The following is a 19884-nucleotide window of genomic DNA, read 5'->3' on the forward strand; positions in this document are numbered from 1 at the left end:
TTCAAAAGTGCAGGTCGATCACGCTACATATCACATAATTCGAGAAGACTTTAAAAAAATGAGTGAGTCAATCTGAATCACGATAAAATAGGACTGCCCATGTGCTATGTCAAGAACAAAGAGATCTCACATGTTCAGACATTTATGCTTTACATAAAGGTCCAGACTTCTATCGAGCTCAGCCAAATATAAGACCCTGTTTATTTGCTAGAAAGTTGTTTTTTTTTAAGTGAATTCCGGAAAAGTGAATTATTTTCTGATATTTGATAGTATAATGAAAAATAAATTGAAAAACACTTTTTAGTGTTTGGTTATTTTATGAAAAATGAGCTGGAAAATAACTTATTAATGTTTTATTTTTCTCAAGTTTATTAAAATAATAAAAAACAAATCTTACAAATTACAAGGTTGAATAAGAATGAAATTAAAAAAAAATATAATTTCATAAATTATCTCAAATAAAATGAATAATAATCAAAATAATAGAAATCAAATCTAAAAAATTAAAAAAACATAAAAAATGAAGAAATTAAAATAATAATAATTAATATTTCATAAATTATTTCAAATAAAAAAAGTAACAATTAAAAAAATAAATATCAAATTTGATAGATAAAAAATTTCAATAAAAAAATGATAAGAAAAAAGCTAGCAATTATAAAAATAAAAACCAAAGTTAACATAAAAATTAAATTTTAAGAGATAAAATTAAAAAATAAATATTCAAAACAAAATATATACAGAAATCAAAAGTTTGAGAATTAAATTTGATATAAACAGCAAATAATGATATTTCTAAATTTTTCACAACTTCCGGAAAGTATTTTCCGCCCAAATTTTTCTGAAAACCACTTTCCTGAAACCAGACCAAATTTTTCTTTGACTGGAAAGTGTTTTTCATTGATGAAAAAGTGTTTTTCATTGACTAGAAAATATTTTCCGTTGACCACCTTTTTTTAATGACAAACAAACACATGAAAGTTTGGAAAATAATTTTTTAAAAACTAATTTCCGTGAAACAATCATGGCCTAAGAGAAACCTCGTTAAGGAATAATCTAGTATTCAAAACCCTTTAGCTTGCATTTCATCAAGAAGCAAAAGGAACACTAGATTCAACACAGACCTGATTTTTTACCACTAAACATTAGCCAAAAAGTTCATCCATCCATGCACAAAACGTCTCATTTGTGGCACCTAATTCATTGAAATACACGAGCCTTTATTTCTCAAACAATTTAACCATAAATATGAATAAAATAAAATTTGCCTCGTCAAGTCCTACAGATAACAATCAAATCATAGATTAAATATGAATTTGTTATGATTCAAGGATTAAAATTTACCAGCAATAAGGTCTCTGAAACGGTGGAACGAGCACCCGTATTGCTGCAGTGACAAAACACGTCTAGGTTTTTTTAGAATATTGAAATATAATCAGTCTATTTCTGAAGCGAAAAAAGGCTCTGTAGTGTTTTACAGAAATAAGAAAAGGATATGCATCAAAAAGCAACAATCATGAACCCTATATCGCTGCCATGTTTATTTCCCGTTTGGAATATTAGCTGATAATGACCCCAAAACAAAAGAAACAGGCAGATTCTACAATGACAAACAAAAAGGTTATTTTGTTCTTTCAAATCCAACCATTCTTGGGGCTTTATTCAATTTTGATCCGGGGTAGCTGCTCCTTGATTAAGCTCTGCAAATCTCATTCCCACACGCATGGAATGCTTCATGAACTTTTCAGCACATCTCATGACACAAGTCTCCTCTTGCTTCTGAAGAGATTTGCGTGTGAAGCTATCTACACAATCATTAAAGCATCTCTCCACGAGTGAATTATACATCTTCAAGCTGCAGGTACCCCACAGCCACAAAAATAAAAATCAGACATCTCTTTTTCATCGCATAATATAAAAAACTCAGAAATGGTATCCAATGACACCAGTTTTCAAGTTTTCGATAGTTAAACTTAAAGCAGCAAAATAGCTACAATTACTTGCAAGAACATCTAGGACATTACTTGCTACAACCAAATCACAACTGCTTGTTAAATCAAGAAAGGGTATGCTAATAATTAGCTAATGTAGTTCCCAAAACGTCCAAATGCAACATAAATGGTGTTGCAGTGGTTTTAAAGGAGAACATTCATCTGGGCTTCACATAATTAACGTCACATACAACGAAATCAAATCATGTGACCTTTTGGCGTGTAATAAGCCAGGATGTGAGGCCCCCCACTTGAGTAAAATGCAACAGGAACCACAAGAAAGAAACCGAGTTGAAAAGATTTCACAGATCTAAGCAAGGATACGTTACCTGTCGCGCAACTGAAGGTTTTCGATCATGGAAAGCATACGGGTCTGATCTTCTTTAGATAGACCTTCCATTCCTCCTAGCATGTCCTTGTCCATTGTTGATGGCTGATTTCAGAGATCTAGTTTGTTAGGGTTTTGGTTGATTTTGTGGATTCTGCACACTAGTCGTGGGTGGCTGTTTAGGGTTTTAACCATCTTCATTTTATACCCTAAGGGTTTCGGTAAGCATTGCAACGGCGTCGTTCTAATCAGCATGCTGACCTTTAGCTAGGTTAGTAATTTTTAAAGTGATTTTAACTTAAAATTATTTTAAAATTATTTTTAAAATTTTATTTTAAATATCAGCATATAAAATTTATACAAAAACATTATAACAAATTAATTTTAAATAAAAAAAATTTAATTTTTTAAAAAATAGTTTTTAAAACGCAAAAACAAGCAGGCTTTAAGTAACGTGTTTATCGTGCTGTGTTAATGAAAAACATGATTTTTTTTAAAAAAATAATTTTTGCTTGAAAATATGTTAAAATATTTTTTTATTTTAAAAATTTATTTTTAATATCAGCATATAAAAATTATACCAAAACATTAAAACAAATTAATTTTAAATAAAACAAATTTAATTTTTTAAAAAATAATTTTTAAAACACAAAAAAAACAGGCTCTAAGCAACGTGTTTACCAGGTTGTGCCAATGAAAAACATGATTTCTCTTTTATTAAATGATGTATTTCAGGGTTTTTTAAAAAAAATATGACTCTAAAACAACAATGATTGTGATTAAAAAAAATGGGTTTACCTTGATCCATCTAAGTATATTAGAATTGGATTGATTTTTTTAATTGGTTCTTATAATTATGATTGTATGAGCATTTTATTATAACTTGTAATGTTTTTCTATATATATAAATTAATAGAGGAAGTTTGATTTCTTTTATGTTGGTGTTTGAATAAAGAGAAGGAAGGGAAGGAAGTTAGATTTTATATACAAACAGGAGGAGAAGAAAAATATGAGAATTTAATGTTTTAATGATGTAAGTTGAAATTTTGATTTTATAATCTTGCTGATATTGCCTCTTTATAAAGACTTGAGGTTTCACATATTCATGAAGGACAAAACAATGATAAACTTTATTTTTAAGAGAGAGAAATTTATTTGATGACAAAGGCAATTGAATTTGTTGTCGTCGCATCTCTTTCATGTAATTTCTTTTCATGTACCATTAATTTCCCATTAATAATATTTCAAATAGTTAATGTCTATGATATAAAAAAAATAAAAAAAAATTGAGATAAAAATATGTTTTGTTGAAGAGAGAAGGACGGTAATAGAGATAGAGAAATAAATTTGTCCTTGGAATAATTTTAGAGTAATTTTTTATATTTTCAAAACATGAGATATACAGGGACATGTCTCCAGATACAATATTTTTTATTTTTTTTCTCTAAAATATTCATGTAAGAAACTCTTAGTTTTAGAATAATCCAATTAATCCATATAAGGATAAAAAAATTTATTATCTTAGTTTTAAAACTCGACTCGAAACAAGACCTACATCACAAGTCAGGAAGGTCAATCCCAAAAACTTTTTTAAAAACAATGTCATTTTAACCTAATTTTTTTTAGTTTTAAAACTTGAACTCTAAGCAAGACCTGAAACACAGGTCGGGAAGGTCAACTTCGTAAAGTTTTTAAAAAACAATAAAAAAATGTCATTTTTCTAAAAAAAAATCAACGAGATTTTGACCCAGTTTCTACCTCGGGGCAACCGAGTTCCAAGTTGACTCCATTTTTTATTGTATCAATCCTTCCTTTAATTTTCTTAAACTCGAACCCATTAAGACCTTGATCACTCGGGTCTTAAGTTGATACATAGACAATCATTCTATTTTATACATCATTAAACATATTAGATCAAAATGGGTAAACTTGGGTTAACCTACTAACACGATCAAATAATTGATATCTTTTCTCAAATGCAAGAGTGTCAAAGTAATAAATAACTCGGCAAGACCGGGATTGATCCACAAGGAGGTTAAAGATACAAAACCACAAATAATAAAAGAAATAAAGTTGAAGATATCTAAAAGATGTGATATTATTATAAAAAATTAACAAATATAAAAGCAATTGTCAAGGTTAGAGATCCCCTAATGATATTTCAAATAAGTATAGTATAAACTCTTTATATTACTCAATTGAAAATCACACACAAAGAAAGTTACAAGTGGATGATTTATCATTAATGACTCGTTTTAAGTTATTAATATGATCATATTAATTATTTTTATTTATCTTATTTGAGTGATGTCAACACTTGTAAATATTGTCAAGTATTCATGGAGCTAATTTATGCCAAGAACAAATCAAGATCCTTTCATAACACAAGTATCGGTTCTTCATGCAACAACCTATAAAAACATAAAGTATTTTGTGTTATGATTATGAGAAAACTTCATAGAAAGCAATAATATGAGTCAACCCGGGTTACTCTGCCAAACCTGCGACTCGGGTTATAAGATTGGAATCATTGTTGTCAAAATTATAAGTTGACTCGTAAAATCATATAATTTTACGAGACAACACTTATCAAACATGTAAATTAATATTAAAAACTCAAAAATTAATAAAATTAAACTTGACTCATGAAAAATCGATAAACTCGATCAAAATCATGCAACATCATGATTTTGCACTCGAGTTTACAAGTTTATAGGAAGTTCATGATTAGCAGCTTGAATGTTTTCAATCGTGAAAATTAGGTGCTCTTCCATCTATTTTGCCTGATCACCAAGATCAATATTATCTTTACCCACTTCTAAATAAGAAGAACTTGCTCTTTTTGTTCCCTCATGCATTGGATTCTGGATAGTTCCATCTTGTAAGCTTGACCTATAAATGATTTTACTGTGACCATATGTTATATCAAAGACATGAGCTTCTTGATTTGAATAGTAAACAAAAATTAGTATAAGAGTCTTTAAAGTCTCTAAATGGTTGATATATAATCTCATTATAACCCTTTAGGTTTTGCCTCTACAAGAGAAATGTTCTTACAAGGAAGATATCAACAACATCTTCTACATAGTAAAATTCATGTAGAAGCCTCCCTGTCTTATTTGCTTTTCATTTCTTTAGACTTTTAAAGATTGGTGAAGTAAATTGAGCTTGTTGGTTGTTTCGTATACTTGATTTCTTGAGTCAGGATTGATAATAATTACTTCTTCATCTAGAAGAAAAGCTAGGAATTTCTATATAAAAAACAAAGCTACCCATTTAGCATCCATGGACTAATCTCCATGAGAAAGTGAAAATAAATTAATACTATATAGAGTTATAGATTTCTTAAAGATACGGCAAAAGTAAATTAATCTTAACTCTCTCTCTCTCTCTCTCTAATAAAACCAATCTTTTTTATAGGCTTGAATGCTAATAAATTTTAATAGTGATGCAACTTGAAGGTTAACATTTTGCAGGATTTTAATGCCAAAGGCATATGGATTTCTTTTAGGTTTGTTAATTTTAATTTAATAAAATTTATAGACATAATTGTATTGCATTGTATTTTTAAGTTACTTAAACTATGTATGAATTTTTATTTGAATAATGTATTTTAAAGTGCTTGAACTTTTGTATTGTTCACTTTACTTTACTTTTGTTTTAATTATGTTATATTGTTATTTACTACTTGGCTAAAATTATCAAAATATAATTGGTTAAAAAACTGTACCTATGATTTTACAATCCAAATTTACATTGTATTTTCAATCTCGTATAAAAAAAAAGCATTTTTGACAACCTTGATTGGGATAACTCTATATAAAACAAATTAGAATAAATTATGAAAACCAATCTATTATTGAAGAATGAAATTGAAAAAAAATCAATCTAAAAAAAAAGACATGATAAAATGACCGGAGTCAATTTAGATTATTCCGCAAAACTTGTGATCCGAGTCATGAGATTAGAATAACCTAATAGAAAGTAAATCGAAAAGAATCACAAAGCCTACTTCCTAATCATCCTAGTATTTAATAATGAAATTGAAAAACATTCTAATTAAACAAAAAAAAACTCGAGTCAACCAAGTTAACGCGTTAAATGTACAACACAGGTCATAAGACCAAGATAACGACATAGAAAGTAAACCGCAACAAATCATGAAGCTCCATCTCTAATAAACTGAATGTTGAATGATATATAAAAAAGATTTAAAAATAAACAAAAGAAAAAAATTAGAAAAATGAATAGTGTTTTGTGAGGTGTTACAAGAAAATGCTAATTAAAAAATAACTCAAATCAACTAGATTAACCCGCAACACGGGTCATAAGATCGGAATAATCACGTAGAAAGCAAATTCCAACAAAAATACTCCCAGTCAAATGTACAATGACTAATAAACTGTGTGAAAATACAAAAACACATGTGACTCCAAGTCAAGTGGTTTTTTTAAAGGCCATAAACATCACTTGACTATTGTGGTGAATAATAGATTGTTCATATGACTACATGGAAACCTCCTTTTCTTTTTAGTTGTTTTTTTTATCAGTTTTATTATTATTATAATCATTGTTTTTGTTATTACTATTAGTATTAATATCATTACCACTAGTATCATAATCACCACCACCATCACCATCATCATCATTGATGTTATTATTATTATCATTATTATTATTGAAATAATAAAAAAATATAAACTTGATTTGAAGGCTTCTTCTTCCTTTTCTTATTCTTCTTCTACTACTACTACTATTATCATTATTGTTATTGTTGTTGTTTTTATTATTATCATTATCATAATCAATATCACCACCACTACCATCATCATTCCCACATCTTCTCATTGGCAAAGAGAAAGTTTATCATTTGACTACATTCACATTTGTTTTTGTCTTGATACTGACACACACTACCACCAATAATAATAAGGACCGAAGTTGATTTCTTGGAGTAGGAGAGATAAATGAATGGGGGAAATGAAGAGTTATTGGTAACAAGTCGACCACCTCTAGATACCACACATCACCAATAAAAGAAGATGACATAAAGAAGAACCAAATAAGATGATGAAAGCTCATTTTACACCACTAGGAGACACTTTACACGTTGCCCAAAGTGTTTGACATCTTCCATGTGCTGGCGCATGCTACTAGACACGTTCCAACAACTTTTTGCATTTAAAAATAATAAATTAAATGGTAAATTATGTTACAACTTTTAATCAAACCAATAATTAAAAAAAAAAACATGAGCAAAAGACATTAATACCCTTGTTTTAATGGCTTAATTTTTTTCTTTAAGGCCATGCACGTAATCTTATTGTATTTTAAAAAGGAAAAGGACAACAACACCCATGCCCTACAATGTTAGCCTTTTTTATCTAGGGGTATTTTGACTCTTTTACTATTCATAAATATATTAAATAGACAAAAATACCTCAAAATAAATTTATAATGACTAATGTACCATATGAAAAGATAAAAATACCACTGGTTCAAAGGCAAATAATTTTTTTTAAGAATGGCAAAAAAGTGACTACATTGTAGTGGTGAATAAAAAAATACGAGGGAAGTTACAATGTTTTCGCCTTTTATTTTAGTTGTTTTGTAATATATGTTGGTTTATTACAATTATAATTATAGATAAAACTAAAAACATTGTTCTTTCACTATAAATTATGTTATTATAATTCTTCTCACAATTCATTTTAGATTAAAATTATTATTATTATTATTATTATTATCATTTATTTATTGAAATATATGATTCTCAATTATTTTATTAAATACATGCATTAATTTAATTAAAAACAAGTCAACACAGCATGCACAATCATTTCTATATGATGATTTTTTTTTGTTAGACTTGCGGTAAATCACGAACTAACATGCTAGTATATATAAAAGAAGGTTTTTAAAGAATTTATAATATGTACAGCAATAAAAGCCTATATATTTTTTTATTTTTGAATGAGAATGGAGAAACTTTCTATAGAAAAACTAAAAAATAAATCAAATTATAAACAATTCTTACAAAAAATAATTATAATTTATAATAGTTTCAAAACTTTTCATCTTAATATTTTATATTTATGATAATCTAATTATAAACTATTAATTTTACCTTATTCAAACTAAAAATTATCATGATAAAAAATAAGTTTACAACGCTGCATTTTGTATATTTAATAATTTTTTTGTATAAAAAAAATACGATTCATCATTTTAGTTATTTTTATTTGAAAAATTAGAGATGGAAAATTTTGAAGAACTTTTAAAATGTGTTTTTCAAACTCAACAACACCAATTTAAAAAACTAAGAAAATTGTTTAAAAAAAAATGATGTAAGAGAATTGTCATGATAAAAAAAAAATATCAAAATCATAATAAAATTCAAAAGAACATTAATTGAGTATTTTAAAGTGCAAGAGCGATGGGATGACATTTGGATCCAAAAACACCTGTTTACAAGATTTAAAAAAAAAATGTAACGAAAAAGGAAAGTTAGAAACAGGAAATAGCCGGAGCAGCCCAGCCCATCCCAGCCAAGCCCATATTGAACCCTAGAAGGCTAGAAACTGTAACTTCATACACATCAAGTCCCCATTTTCTCCCTCTCTTCACTGTCTCTGCTCAATAATCTTTCTTCCCTGCTCTTCTCATCTACTCTTCTACACTAACAGTATAATAATTTCTAAATCATCTCATCTCATCTCTCAGTCTTTATAATCGCTTATTCAATCCGATTTTTTATCAGCATCATCGTCTCAAGTAAGCCTTCAGTCTATCTCTAATCACAAATTTTATCGTTAATTTAGATCTGATTACTTATCTATGCACGCAACGTACTTTCCTTCTGATTCATACCGAAACAAATATTTATTTATTTTTTAATTGTTTTCCTGTTAATAATAATGTGATTTTTTTTTACTTGTTCGGAATTTATGGTTTCATAAGAGAGGAATCGTGTTTTTTTTTTCTATTTTAGAGGGAGGTTAATTCGTGGAATTATCGATGGGTAGAAAGAAGCCAGCCGCGCGTGATGAGGAGAACGCTCCTGCGGGTGGTGGAGGGAAGTCGAAGAAGAAGGGGTTGATGATTGATGATGATGAGTATTCGGTTGGGACCGAGTTGTCCGAGGAGACGCAGGTTCAGGACGAGAAAGTTGTGATTACTGGGAAGAAGAAGGGTAAGAAGGGAAATCAGAAGGATTTTAAGGAAGAGAAGGGGGATGGTGAGGAGGAGGAAGTGCCGGAGGTTGTGTTTGCTGGGAAAAAGAAGTCGAAAGGGAAGAAGAGTGGTGCTGGTGGGAATGCTGGTTTTTCATCGTCCAATTTTGCCTTATTGGGAGGTGATGAGGATGATGATGGGAATGATGACGACGATGAGAGATCGGAGTTGACTGGCGAGAAAGATAGTGAGGAGGAGGATGAGCCTGTGGCAAGTTTTAAAGGGAAGACAAAGGGTAAGGGGAATAAGGGGAGTGGTGGTGGTAGTTTGTTTAGTGCATCGGCTTTTGATGCTATTGACGATGGTGAGATTGATGGAGAGGTGGTGGATAAAGAAGAGGATGATGATGACAATGACGTGCCTGTTATTGAATTTACAGGAAAGAAGAAGAAGTCGGCAAAGGGTGGTAAGAAGGATGCTGGGAGTGTGTTTTTGGCAGCGAGTTTCGATGGGTTAGATGAGAATGAGGATGACGAGAAGAAAGATGAGGATGAGGATTTTGGTGCGATTACTTTCTCTGGTAAGAAGAAGAAGTCTTCCAAATCTAGCAAAAAGAGTGGTAGTAATAAATTTAGTGCGGCATTGCTTGATGATGAGAATGATGAAGAGGCTTCTGTGTCTGAATCAGTGAAAACCAATGATGATGTGATTGGCGTTGAGGATGAAGATGAGTCGGTGGTTGCATTTACTGGTAAGAAGAAGAAGTCCTCTAAGAAGAAGGGGGCTAGTAATCATGTTTTTTCTGCATTGGGTGGAGAGGATGAGAGAGAAGTTGCTGAGATGGTTGAACCAGAAGAACCTAATATTGTCGAAGCTAATGATAGTAAGGTTACTAAGAGTGAAGCGGTGGCAGAGACTTCAAAGAATAAGAAGAAGAAGAAGGGTAAGAGTGGAAGGACTGCTCAAGAAGAGGATGATTTGGATAAGATTCTTGCGGAGCTAGGTGGGGGGGCATCTACTTTGAAACCTTCTGAACCACCTCCACAAGAGGAGAAACTTAATGTTCAGCCTGAACCAGTTGCAGTGCCAGATGCTCTGGTCGAGAAGGAGGGTGAAGAAGAAAAGGAAGAGTCTGCTGCTGCAAAGAAGAAGAAGAAGAAGAAAGAGAAGGAGAAAGAGAAGAAGGTAGCTGCTGCCGCTGCTGCAGCGGCAAAGGAAGAAAAGCTGGAGGAAGCAAAAGCTGAAACAAGTGAGCCAAAAAAGACAGATGCAAAGGGTAAAGCTGCTGAAAAGAAGCTTCCTAAGCATGTTAGAGAGATGCAAGAGGCACTTGCTAGGAGAAAAGAAATGGAGGAGAGAAAAGCAAGGGAGGAAGAGGAGAAGAGGAGGAAGGAAGAAGAGGAAAGACTAAGGCAAGAAGAACTTGAGAGGCAAGCAGAAGAGGCTAGGCGTAGGAAGAAGGAAAGGGAAAAGGAGAAACTCTTGAAGAAGAAACAGGAAGGCAAGCTTCTAACAGGGAAGCAGAAGGAAGAACAACGGCGGCTAGAGGCTATGCGGAATCAAATACTTGCTAATGCAGGCATCACTGTCCCTACTGCAGACAGAGATAATGCACCTACAAAACGGCCCAGGTACCAGACTAAGAAGTCAAAACCAGCTCACCATCAAGCAAATGGTATCAAGATAGAGGAACATGTAGAAGCTAAAGGAAAAGAGCAAGAGGAGCAGGAAGAAGTGCATGAGGTGGAAACCGTAGAATTAGAGAAGGCTGAACCAGTGGAGGAAGAGAAAACAGAAGTTGCTAGTGTACCTGAGGAGAATGGAATGGAGGAAGATGACGATGATGAGGAATGGGATGCAAAGAGCTGGGATGATGTAAATCTTAATGTTAAGGGTGCATTTGATGATGAGGAGGATTCTGAGCCTGAACCTGTCTTGAAGAAGGAAACAAAGAGTTCTGTTCCATCTTCTCGCGGTGCAGGTTAGTTTTTGCTTGATTTTCATGTTGGACTATCAAGTTTATGGTATCTCTACCAGTTTCTTTTGTTTTGTTTCTTTCATTCTTACACTATTGCAGCCCCTCCTTCAGATGCCAAGCCTGCAATTGCAGTCAGAAAACCTGTTACATCACAGCCAATGGATTCTCGTGATGTTGAAAATAAGAAAATTCAGACTGAGGTTGAAGTTTCTGACAAAAACAGGAAGAAAGACGCTGCTGTGAAAAATAAAGGAGCAGTTTCAGATGCCATCCCTAAACAGGGTGAAGAGAACCTGCGCTCTCCAATTTGCTGTATTATGGGCCATGTTGATACTGGTAAAACCAAGCTGTTGGATTGTATTCGAGGCACCAATGTGCAAGAAGGTGAGGCTGGGGGTATCACGCAACAGATTGGTGCAACATACTTTCCTGCTGAGAACATACGGGAAAGAACAAAGGAATTGAAAGCTGATGCAAAATTAAATGTCCCTGGTCTGTTGGTTATTGATACCCCTGGCCATGAATCTTTTACTAATCTACGGTCACGCGGTTCAGGTTTATGTGACATTGCTATTCTGGTTGTTGACATAATGCATGGCTTGGAGCCGCAAACCATAGAATCACTCAATCTTTTGAGGATGAGGAATACAGAATTTATTGTTGCATTAAATAAAGTTAGTTTTTTTTCTTCCAATTTAATATAGAGATAATGCTACAATGTTAATTTTTCCTTTTATTGATGTTAGGTTTTGTTCCTTTATCATTTCAATGTTTCAGGTGGACAGACTCTATGCATGGAAAGCACAACGTAATGCACCTATTAGAAAGGCATTGAAGCAGCAATCAAAAGATGTGCAAAATGAATTTGACAGGAGGCTCATGGAGGTCATCTACTATTTTTACTTCCTTCAAAGAGTTTTATCAATTTGCTCCTTTTGTTAAAATTTTGCCTTCCACTGGATCCCAGGTCATAACTCAGTTCAAGGAGCAAGGATTAAATACTGAATTGTACTATAAAAACAAGGACATGGGAGAAACTTTTAATATCGTACCGACAAGTGCAATTAGGTAAGAACAAGATTTCCTCGCTCTCCCTCTCATAACTAAGTTGAGATTCATTAACTTTAATATCTGCTCATCTTTTTGGGTCTTGCATTCTTTGTGCCAATGCTTTTCCTATATGTCAGTGGAGAAGGCATTCCAGATTTGTTACTGCTACTGATCCAATGGTCTCAGAAAACTATGATTGAGAAACTCACATTCAGAAATGAAGTGCAGGCATGTTCTCCTGTCTGCTGTGTCTTAACTGGTAGAATGCCTTAAGTTAACACTAATATCTGATTGTTGTTGGGTACCTTTGCCAGTGTACGGTATTGGAGGTTAAGGTTATTGAAGGCCATGGAACAACAATTGATGTTGTGTTGGTTAATGGTGTGCTCCATGAAGGCGATCAAATCGTGGTGTGCGGCTTACAGGCAAGCTCAGAACTTTGCTTTTCCTGAAGATTTGATGAAGTGCTAGTTTCTGAGTTATTGATGATTTATTTTTCTTTACAGGGTCCCATTGTTACCACAATTCGGGCTTTGCTGACACCCCACCCAATGAAGGAACTCCGAGTTAAGGTGTGGTTTTTTGTTTTTACCTCTGTTGTCCTTTTCTTTTTTCTCTCTACAGTTCTTATGTTGAATATGTGTGATCTGGGATTAATTTGTTTGGGCTTAACGCGTCATTGTGTTTGTCCCTGCATGTCAATAAATTTTCAATTTGCTATGTAATCTATTTTTTTGTCAAAATCATGTAATAGGTATCGATTATCTAATTCCCCACCATTAATATCTGACATGGAAAATAAAAATGGAATGGAATTGCACGTGTGAGATTTGTGGGCCCCGCATTTTACCAGACCAGACTGAAATTACAGGTTAAAATTAGTGACGTGTAATTTCAGTGTTTTCCTATTTTCCATGTCAGATATTATCGAAAGTGAATTAGGACTGTTACCTATTAGATGATTCTGACAAAAATCAGTAACACATACCAAATTGAAAAATTGTCAACCCAAAGGTGGAGTTGAGAAATTTTGACAGACACATGGGTGAAAGATCAGCTAAGCCAATATATTTGTAAAAAATAAAAATTCCGCATGACTTGAGAATTGTTGACTAGCATTCTTCTTGTCATATTTGCTCTCTTAAGGCATATGAACTGTTACAATGTCATAGTGCTCTCCTTTCCTTTTCTGAATAGACTAAAGATGACCAACCCATGAAGGACATGTATATCACTGACCTGTGCAATAATTGCTGGAAATTAAGACCAATTGTCATTATGCTATGTTGCTTCGACCCTTCACTTTGCCTTATAATACCCTTGTCCGACATGTTAGATGCATGTGTTCACACTGCATGCTTGTTAGTTCAACAAGCAAGTCAAATACTTGTCCCTTCGTCATAAAATAACTAGTTTATAGTGGTATTATGAACCAACTCTAGACTGGTGTCATGACACCAATTTTTAGATAGAAGATGAAGAAAGATTTGTGCATGACTCGTAAAGTAGAACCCCAACTTGGAAATAACTGTTTGAACCCAGTATTAGTGAGGGCTTTACCTGGAAAACCATATGAACTTTTCCCTAAGCAAGTAAAAGTGGATATCTGGTGACTAAAGGCACTAAGATCTCTTGGTGGCATCTCCTAATCTATTGAGTCTGTACAAGACTTGTTTGAGACAATCATTTTGGAATGTATACTATAACTTAATTACCATGTTCTCTTTCAATATTCTTGTTTCCAGTAGGGTTGAGGGCTGTTTTTACTTCATTGCTCAAGTGCTTCAAAAAAATCAGAAATTATTTTAAGTTGCTATACTGAATCGTGGGGAATGGCTGGGATCCTTGTATCAAGCTTTGGGTTTATGTGATCAGATTTTAGTGCTGCAACCTCTCCTCTCAGATTCATTGTTTTATTTTATCTTACTTTTCTATGGAATAGTAGAAATTGATGGATTGGATACTAATGTAGTGGTTTTGTTTTGTTTTCTATTCTTTTTTTTTTATTTTCTATTTTCAGGGGACATATCTTCACCATAAAGAAATCAAGGCTGCACAGGGTATCAAGATCACTGGGCAGGTGATTGTAATTTGCTAATCCTAGCAATAAAGACCAATTTACCTAATACGCATGGATAGCACATGCCTATGTAGAGATCTTTAGATATGTTTTAACTCCTGGTAGTAAATATCCTGGCTTTCTTGTGTTATTATTCCATGCAGGGCCTTGAACATGCTATTGCTGGAACTGGTTTATATGTGGTTGGGCGTGATGATGATGTGGAAGATGTCAAGGAATCCGCAATGGAAGACATGAAGTCAGTAATGAGTCGGATTGATAAAAGTGGCGAGGGAGTTTACGTACAAGCATCTACCCTTGGGTCATTGGAAGCGTTGCTGGAGTTCTTGAAGTCACCGGCAGTAAGCATTCCTGTTAGCGGTATAGGCATTGGCCCAGTACATAAAAAGGATGTCATGAAGTCCAGTGTAATGCTTGAGAAGAAAAAGGAGTATGCCACCATTTTGGCATTTGATGTTAAAGTGACACCTGAGGCTCGGGAACTTGCAGATGAACTAGGAGTAAAGATTTTCATCGCTGATATCATTTATCACTTATTTGATCAATTCAAGGCTTACATTCAGAATCTGAAGGAGGAAAAGAAGAGGGAAGCCGCTGATGAAGCTGTTTTCCCATGTGTTCTTGAGATAATACCAGAGTGCATTTTCAACAAGAAAGATCCTATCATCTTGGGGGTTGATGTTCTTGAGGGCATACTCAAGGTATTACTATATTCTAAGTTATTTTGTTTTGTTTCCACTTTCTCATCCTTGCATACATTGGTGAATTACTGGTCTCTCTTATGCCTTTTTCGGGCATAGCTATGGGGTGATGTCCTAGCTACAGTGTATAGGAGATCTAGCCTGGGGTCTTATCAGATAAAGCAGGCTGCTTTAGTATCTTACCAGGGTGCTTTTTTTCTTTGTTCTTTTTAATTCTTCTGTTTCACATGATGGTGCCCTATGAAATTGAACAGATGGGTTTCTTTTGCCTGGACAATGTTGCATGACTTTTGCTATAACCCTAAATCAATGAAGGATCATCTATAGCATATATAATTGACAGGGTCCTGTGATTTGAGGATTAATCAATGGCACTGTACCGTGATTTTGGGTTTGACACTAGATGAACTGCTGAGAGTTCATACCCTTTGGTATATCTGCAATTCGATTTGATCCTTTCAATGCCACACATCTTCTTTGATAGCAATATGTGTTTATACCCGATCCATATAACATGCAATCATTTAATATGTAGATTTTGATTAGGAGGATATGATCAAGTTCTCTGATTCATTGACCGAGCTAATTAAGGCTCGTATATATGTAACTCTGTTGTCTGAATGTTTTAGTACAATTATTTTTGTGGTTCATCAAATCCTGGTAGCACATTGAACCAACTAGGATTCTGCAAGATCTATTGAATGTTCTAAGGTGGTGTGAGCTTTTTATTTTGGATTTTAGGCATGCAATAATTTTCAAAGATTAAAGTGCTGCTAGTAAGTTGTTGAAGTAGTGTGCATGGGCTTAGCTGCAAGATTTTTTGCCTATATGGGATGCTACTGTCTAAATCATGTCGACACACCTTATTTTCGACAGCACTATAAAGTGATGCAGGTTGTATCTGTGCTTGGAAAATACTCGCTCTTTGTCTTGTGTACCTCTACATCACAGTTTCTAGGGATTGATCATTTAACTATCCATAAATTCTTTCTAAATTTTTTAGTTTGTGAGCTGTTGAGCTTTTTGGTTGGGTAGGCCTTTTTTATTCATTGTGATCTAGTTTCCATCCCATTTAAGCTATTATGGTGTAGAGCTCAATAAATGTAGTGAGACATTGTACTTGTTGCAATTTCCTTTTACTTTTCTTATTCTTTTTTGGCTACTGTCACTCTGTTTTCACCATCCTCTTACCTCAAATTCTCGATGTTTGTGCACTTGCTTGGCTCAAGTTACCAAGTATGATTGATTTGAGACTGTTGTTTGTGCAAAATGTATTGCCAAATTCACCGTGTTTTAGATATAAGTGGGGATGCTTTTCTGAGGTTTTGGGGGAAGTTTGTTATCCTTCCACGAATTTTGACTTGGGCTATAAATTTGGCTCTGTCAACATGCATGTTATTAGTTCTTTTAGGATTACATGCTTTACTGTCCTCTGATACTATTTGCTCTTTTACACAGGTTGGGACACCACTTTGTGTTCCACAAAAAGATTACATTGACATTGGCCGAATTGCTTCCATTGAGTTCAACAAAAAATCAGTGGATTATGCAAAGAAAGGCCAGAAGGTGGCCATTAAGGTACGGTACATCATTGTTGATTGATTGAAATTACTTGTTGCTTCATAAATATCATAATGGACATTCTATGTTTTAGTTCTGTTAAATAATATTCAAGACATTTTTGTTACAACTAGTAATTATTTTACTTTTTACAACATCAACTCCAGAAATGAACAAGCTATAATTTCTCTAGTTGAATTGTAAAATCAAGTCATCTTGTTTGATGTAGTTTATAAATTACTCCTCGAGAACTTGAAAGGAAAATTTAAAAGGAAAAGGCTAAAGAACATATACAGAATGAATATGCGAAAGGGGTACTTTTTTTCACTCAAGATAATTTGTTAGTAATTCATTAGAGGTTATCAGGTGTAGCATTAGGGTGCAGCTGCATGAATTTGTCATATTGTTAGCTTTCCTTAGGCTTAGATTATTATTAACCAAATAACTAAATGGATGGGTTGTTAATACCAATACTTTCTTCTCTCCATCCTTCCATTTATCATTTCCATTCTCAGAACAAAGTATTGAAAGCCAGTGTCCACGTGGCAGGATTAGATAGATGAAACTAAGATTCTCTCTGTTTCTACTCTCCCTCCCTCCCTCCCGCACCCTCACACCCACACGAGTGGGAGAGTTGTTGAGCTTAATAAACCAAATAAAAGTTGTTTTTCATGACCTTTTTGCACATTTTTGGAGATGGTCTTATTTGGTGCTCCTTTGTGACTATGAAGATTGTGGGAACCAATGCGGAGGAGCAGCAAAAAATGCATGGCAGGCACTTTGACAACGAAGATCAACTAGTCAGCCACATTACAAGAAGGTCAATTGATATTCTTAAAGTTAATTACCGGGTAGGTCTTTTTCAATTCTGTTTCCAGTTCTACCTTGTTCAATGCAATGCCTAATATTAATTATAATTGATAATCGTGTGTTTTCCATGCACAGGACGATCTGTCAATTGAAGATTGGAGGCTGGTTGTTAAATTGAAGACCCTTTTTAAGATACAGTAAGCATTAAAGTAGCATGATGATTCTGTTTATGATCGCAAATACTTTGAAGGGAAGCATCAAGGACGAGGACAGTCCTCATGTAAGATACAAAGGTTTTGTTGGGGGCATTAAAGTAGCATGATGGAACTGTGTGATTTTAAAATCACACAGTTCCATCGCATGCGTAGATGAGATTGGTGGAAGTATCAAGTCTTTGCTTGCTATTGCTACAGATCGAAGTTCGTTTGTTATCGAACGAGGAATAGTGTTTGTGTCTTCTTCTCTGAGATGCGGCCTGTATGTTTAAATATAACATGCAATTTTGCCATGTTGCTGTCGGTTAATAAAAGGATCCGAATTTAGTTGATTCTGTGATCCTCCGTGTCTTGACATATACACACACGGTCAAAAACTTGTGGTTTCTTCGGTATCGTTTTATATTTTCTGTTTTATGATTTTGTTTTCATTTTTTTTCTAATATATATAGATTTGTTTGTTGTCATTTTTTATTTCAATAAAATAAAACAGTTTTTAAAACCAAAAAAAAAAAGTGGTTTTCAAGATTGTTTTCACACTATTGAGCTTTGTTTTCTGGCCTGGCCGGGATCGGGTTTGGGCGGGGATATGGACAGGCGGGGTCCGATTTGAGGCGAGCATTGTGATGAGACTGATCTAGAGTGCTCAAGAGTCGCTTTGAGATTGGCTTCGAGGTGGATAAATATAGTGGTGTTGATCTAGAGTGCTTAAAAGTTGGTTTAGGATTGGGCTCGGAAATTTTATAATGTTTTAGTGGTATTCTAGAAGTTATGGTATTATTCTATAGTTTGTCAACAACTCTCAAAAATTCACCAATTGAGTGTCTTTGTATTTTTGTTTAAGAAAATGGTTTTTTATTTTTTTTATTTTTATTCAATTTTTTTATGATTTTATATTGTTTTGACATGTTCAATGACACATAAGATAAGTTAAGAAGTTTAAAGTAAATTTTAAAAAAATAAAAAATATATTATTTTAATACATTTTTAAATGACAAACATTTTAAAAATTAAATATTATTACAATTTTAAATATTATTTTTATCCCACTCTCTTTTTTTCTTGATTATTATTCAAGAAAATATTTTTTTATTTTTATTCAAGTTTTTTTATAATTTTATATTATTTTGATATATTGATATTAAAAATAAATCTTAAAAAATATAAAATAATTATTTTGCACCGTTTTAATTAAAAATTACTTCAAAAAATAATTACTATTATAATTTCAAACACTATTTTTATCTCACTCTCTTTTCATCTTAATTCCTTCGGAGAAAAAATAAAGTCACAGCCAGCCAAAACTCTACTTCTTCATAACCACCACCACCAAACCCCCTCCTCCACCTCGACAACTACCATAAGCCACCGCTCTAGTCACGCTTCAGTATTTATGGGTCTTGTACACTTATATAGAGGTACTGTTGAGTTGGTTTTTAAATATCAATATTAAATTCACAACATCAGTCTTGCTAGAGTAGATTATTTATACAAAAATTAGGTTTATGGAAATTAACTTTTTATATCTTAATTCGATATTTATATCATAATAAAAATCAAAGAAGAAACACATCTCTATCTCTTTTATTGTCTTTTGGTAAAAGATTAATTTTTTTTAAAAAAAAACCTAAAATTATAATAATAGACATTAATAAGATTTTTTTTTTGTAGCGTACAAACAATTGATGTTCAGATTTAAAAGAAGTAAGAAAAATACATAAATCAAATCATTGACCCCACTAGATTCAATAATCAAGTTCCATTTAATTATATAATAAAAAAACAATAAATAAATCATATCAAATAAAAAAAGATGGTTTTTATAACCTACACAACATTGAATGATGGTGAGATTGAAAGAATACTTCCCAAAATGAACAAAAGATTTAAAATTCAATTCTCAGACAAGACAACAATGAATGCTAATTTTTTTTTTAAAAAAATAACAAAAATAAGCAATTTAAGTTAATTCAAGTTAATATATTAGATGCGCAACTT

The 19884-nt window shown here is 32.8% G+C and overlaps 2 protein-coding genes across 4 annotated transcripts; one reads left to right on the forward strand and one right to left on the reverse strand.

Annotated features, from left to right (window-relative positions):
* Positions 1 to 1472: 1472 nt before the first annotated feature.
* On the reverse strand, positions 1473 to 2510 carry LOC133678234 (mitochondrial import inner membrane translocase subunit TIM9). Its single transcript, XM_062100491.1, has 2 exons — positions 2321 to 2510; positions 1473 to 1855 (listed from the first exon to the last, which is right to left on the reverse strand). The coding sequence occupies exons 1-2, from the start codon at positions 2413 to 2415 to the stop codon at positions 1663 to 1665; spliced, it is 288 nt and encodes a 95-aa protein (XP_061956475.1). The 5' UTR covers positions 2416 to 2510; the 3' UTR covers positions 1473 to 1662.
* Positions 2511 to 8909: 6399 nt separating this feature from the next.
* Positions 8910 to 18218, forward strand: LOC133678316 (eukaryotic translation initiation factor 5B). Of its 3 annotated transcripts, none has more exons than XM_062100604.1 (13): positions 8910 to 9093; positions 9280 to 11473; positions 11570 to 12144; positions 12248 to 12355; positions 12438 to 12538; positions 12658 to 12748; positions 12835 to 12945; positions 13027 to 13092; positions 14541 to 14600; positions 14744 to 15301; positions 16760 to 16879; positions 17593 to 17712; positions 17807 to 18218. In XM_062100604.1, the coding sequence occupies exons 2-13, from the start codon at positions 9337 to 9339 to the stop codon at positions 17870 to 17872; spliced, it is 4113 nt and encodes a 1370-aa protein (XP_061956588.1). In that variant the 5' UTR covers positions 8910 to 9093; positions 9280 to 9336; the 3' UTR covers positions 17873 to 18218. The 3 variants fall into 3 exon arrangements, with proteins under 3 accessions (XP_061956588.1, XP_061956587.1, XP_061956589.1); XM_062100603.1 differs by having other exon boundaries at positions 9311 to 11473; XM_062100605.1 differs by having other exon boundaries at positions 9311 to 11473; positions 11582 to 12144.
* Positions 18219 to 19884: the final 1666 nt, after the last annotated feature.

The sequence above is a fragment of the Populus nigra genome, chromosome 18 (genome assembly GCF_951802175.1).
Source record: "Populus nigra chromosome 18, ddPopNigr1.1, whole genome shotgun sequence".
Classification (NCBI taxonomy): domain Eukaryota; kingdom Viridiplantae; phylum Streptophyta; class Magnoliopsida; order Malpighiales; family Salicaceae; genus Populus; species Populus nigra.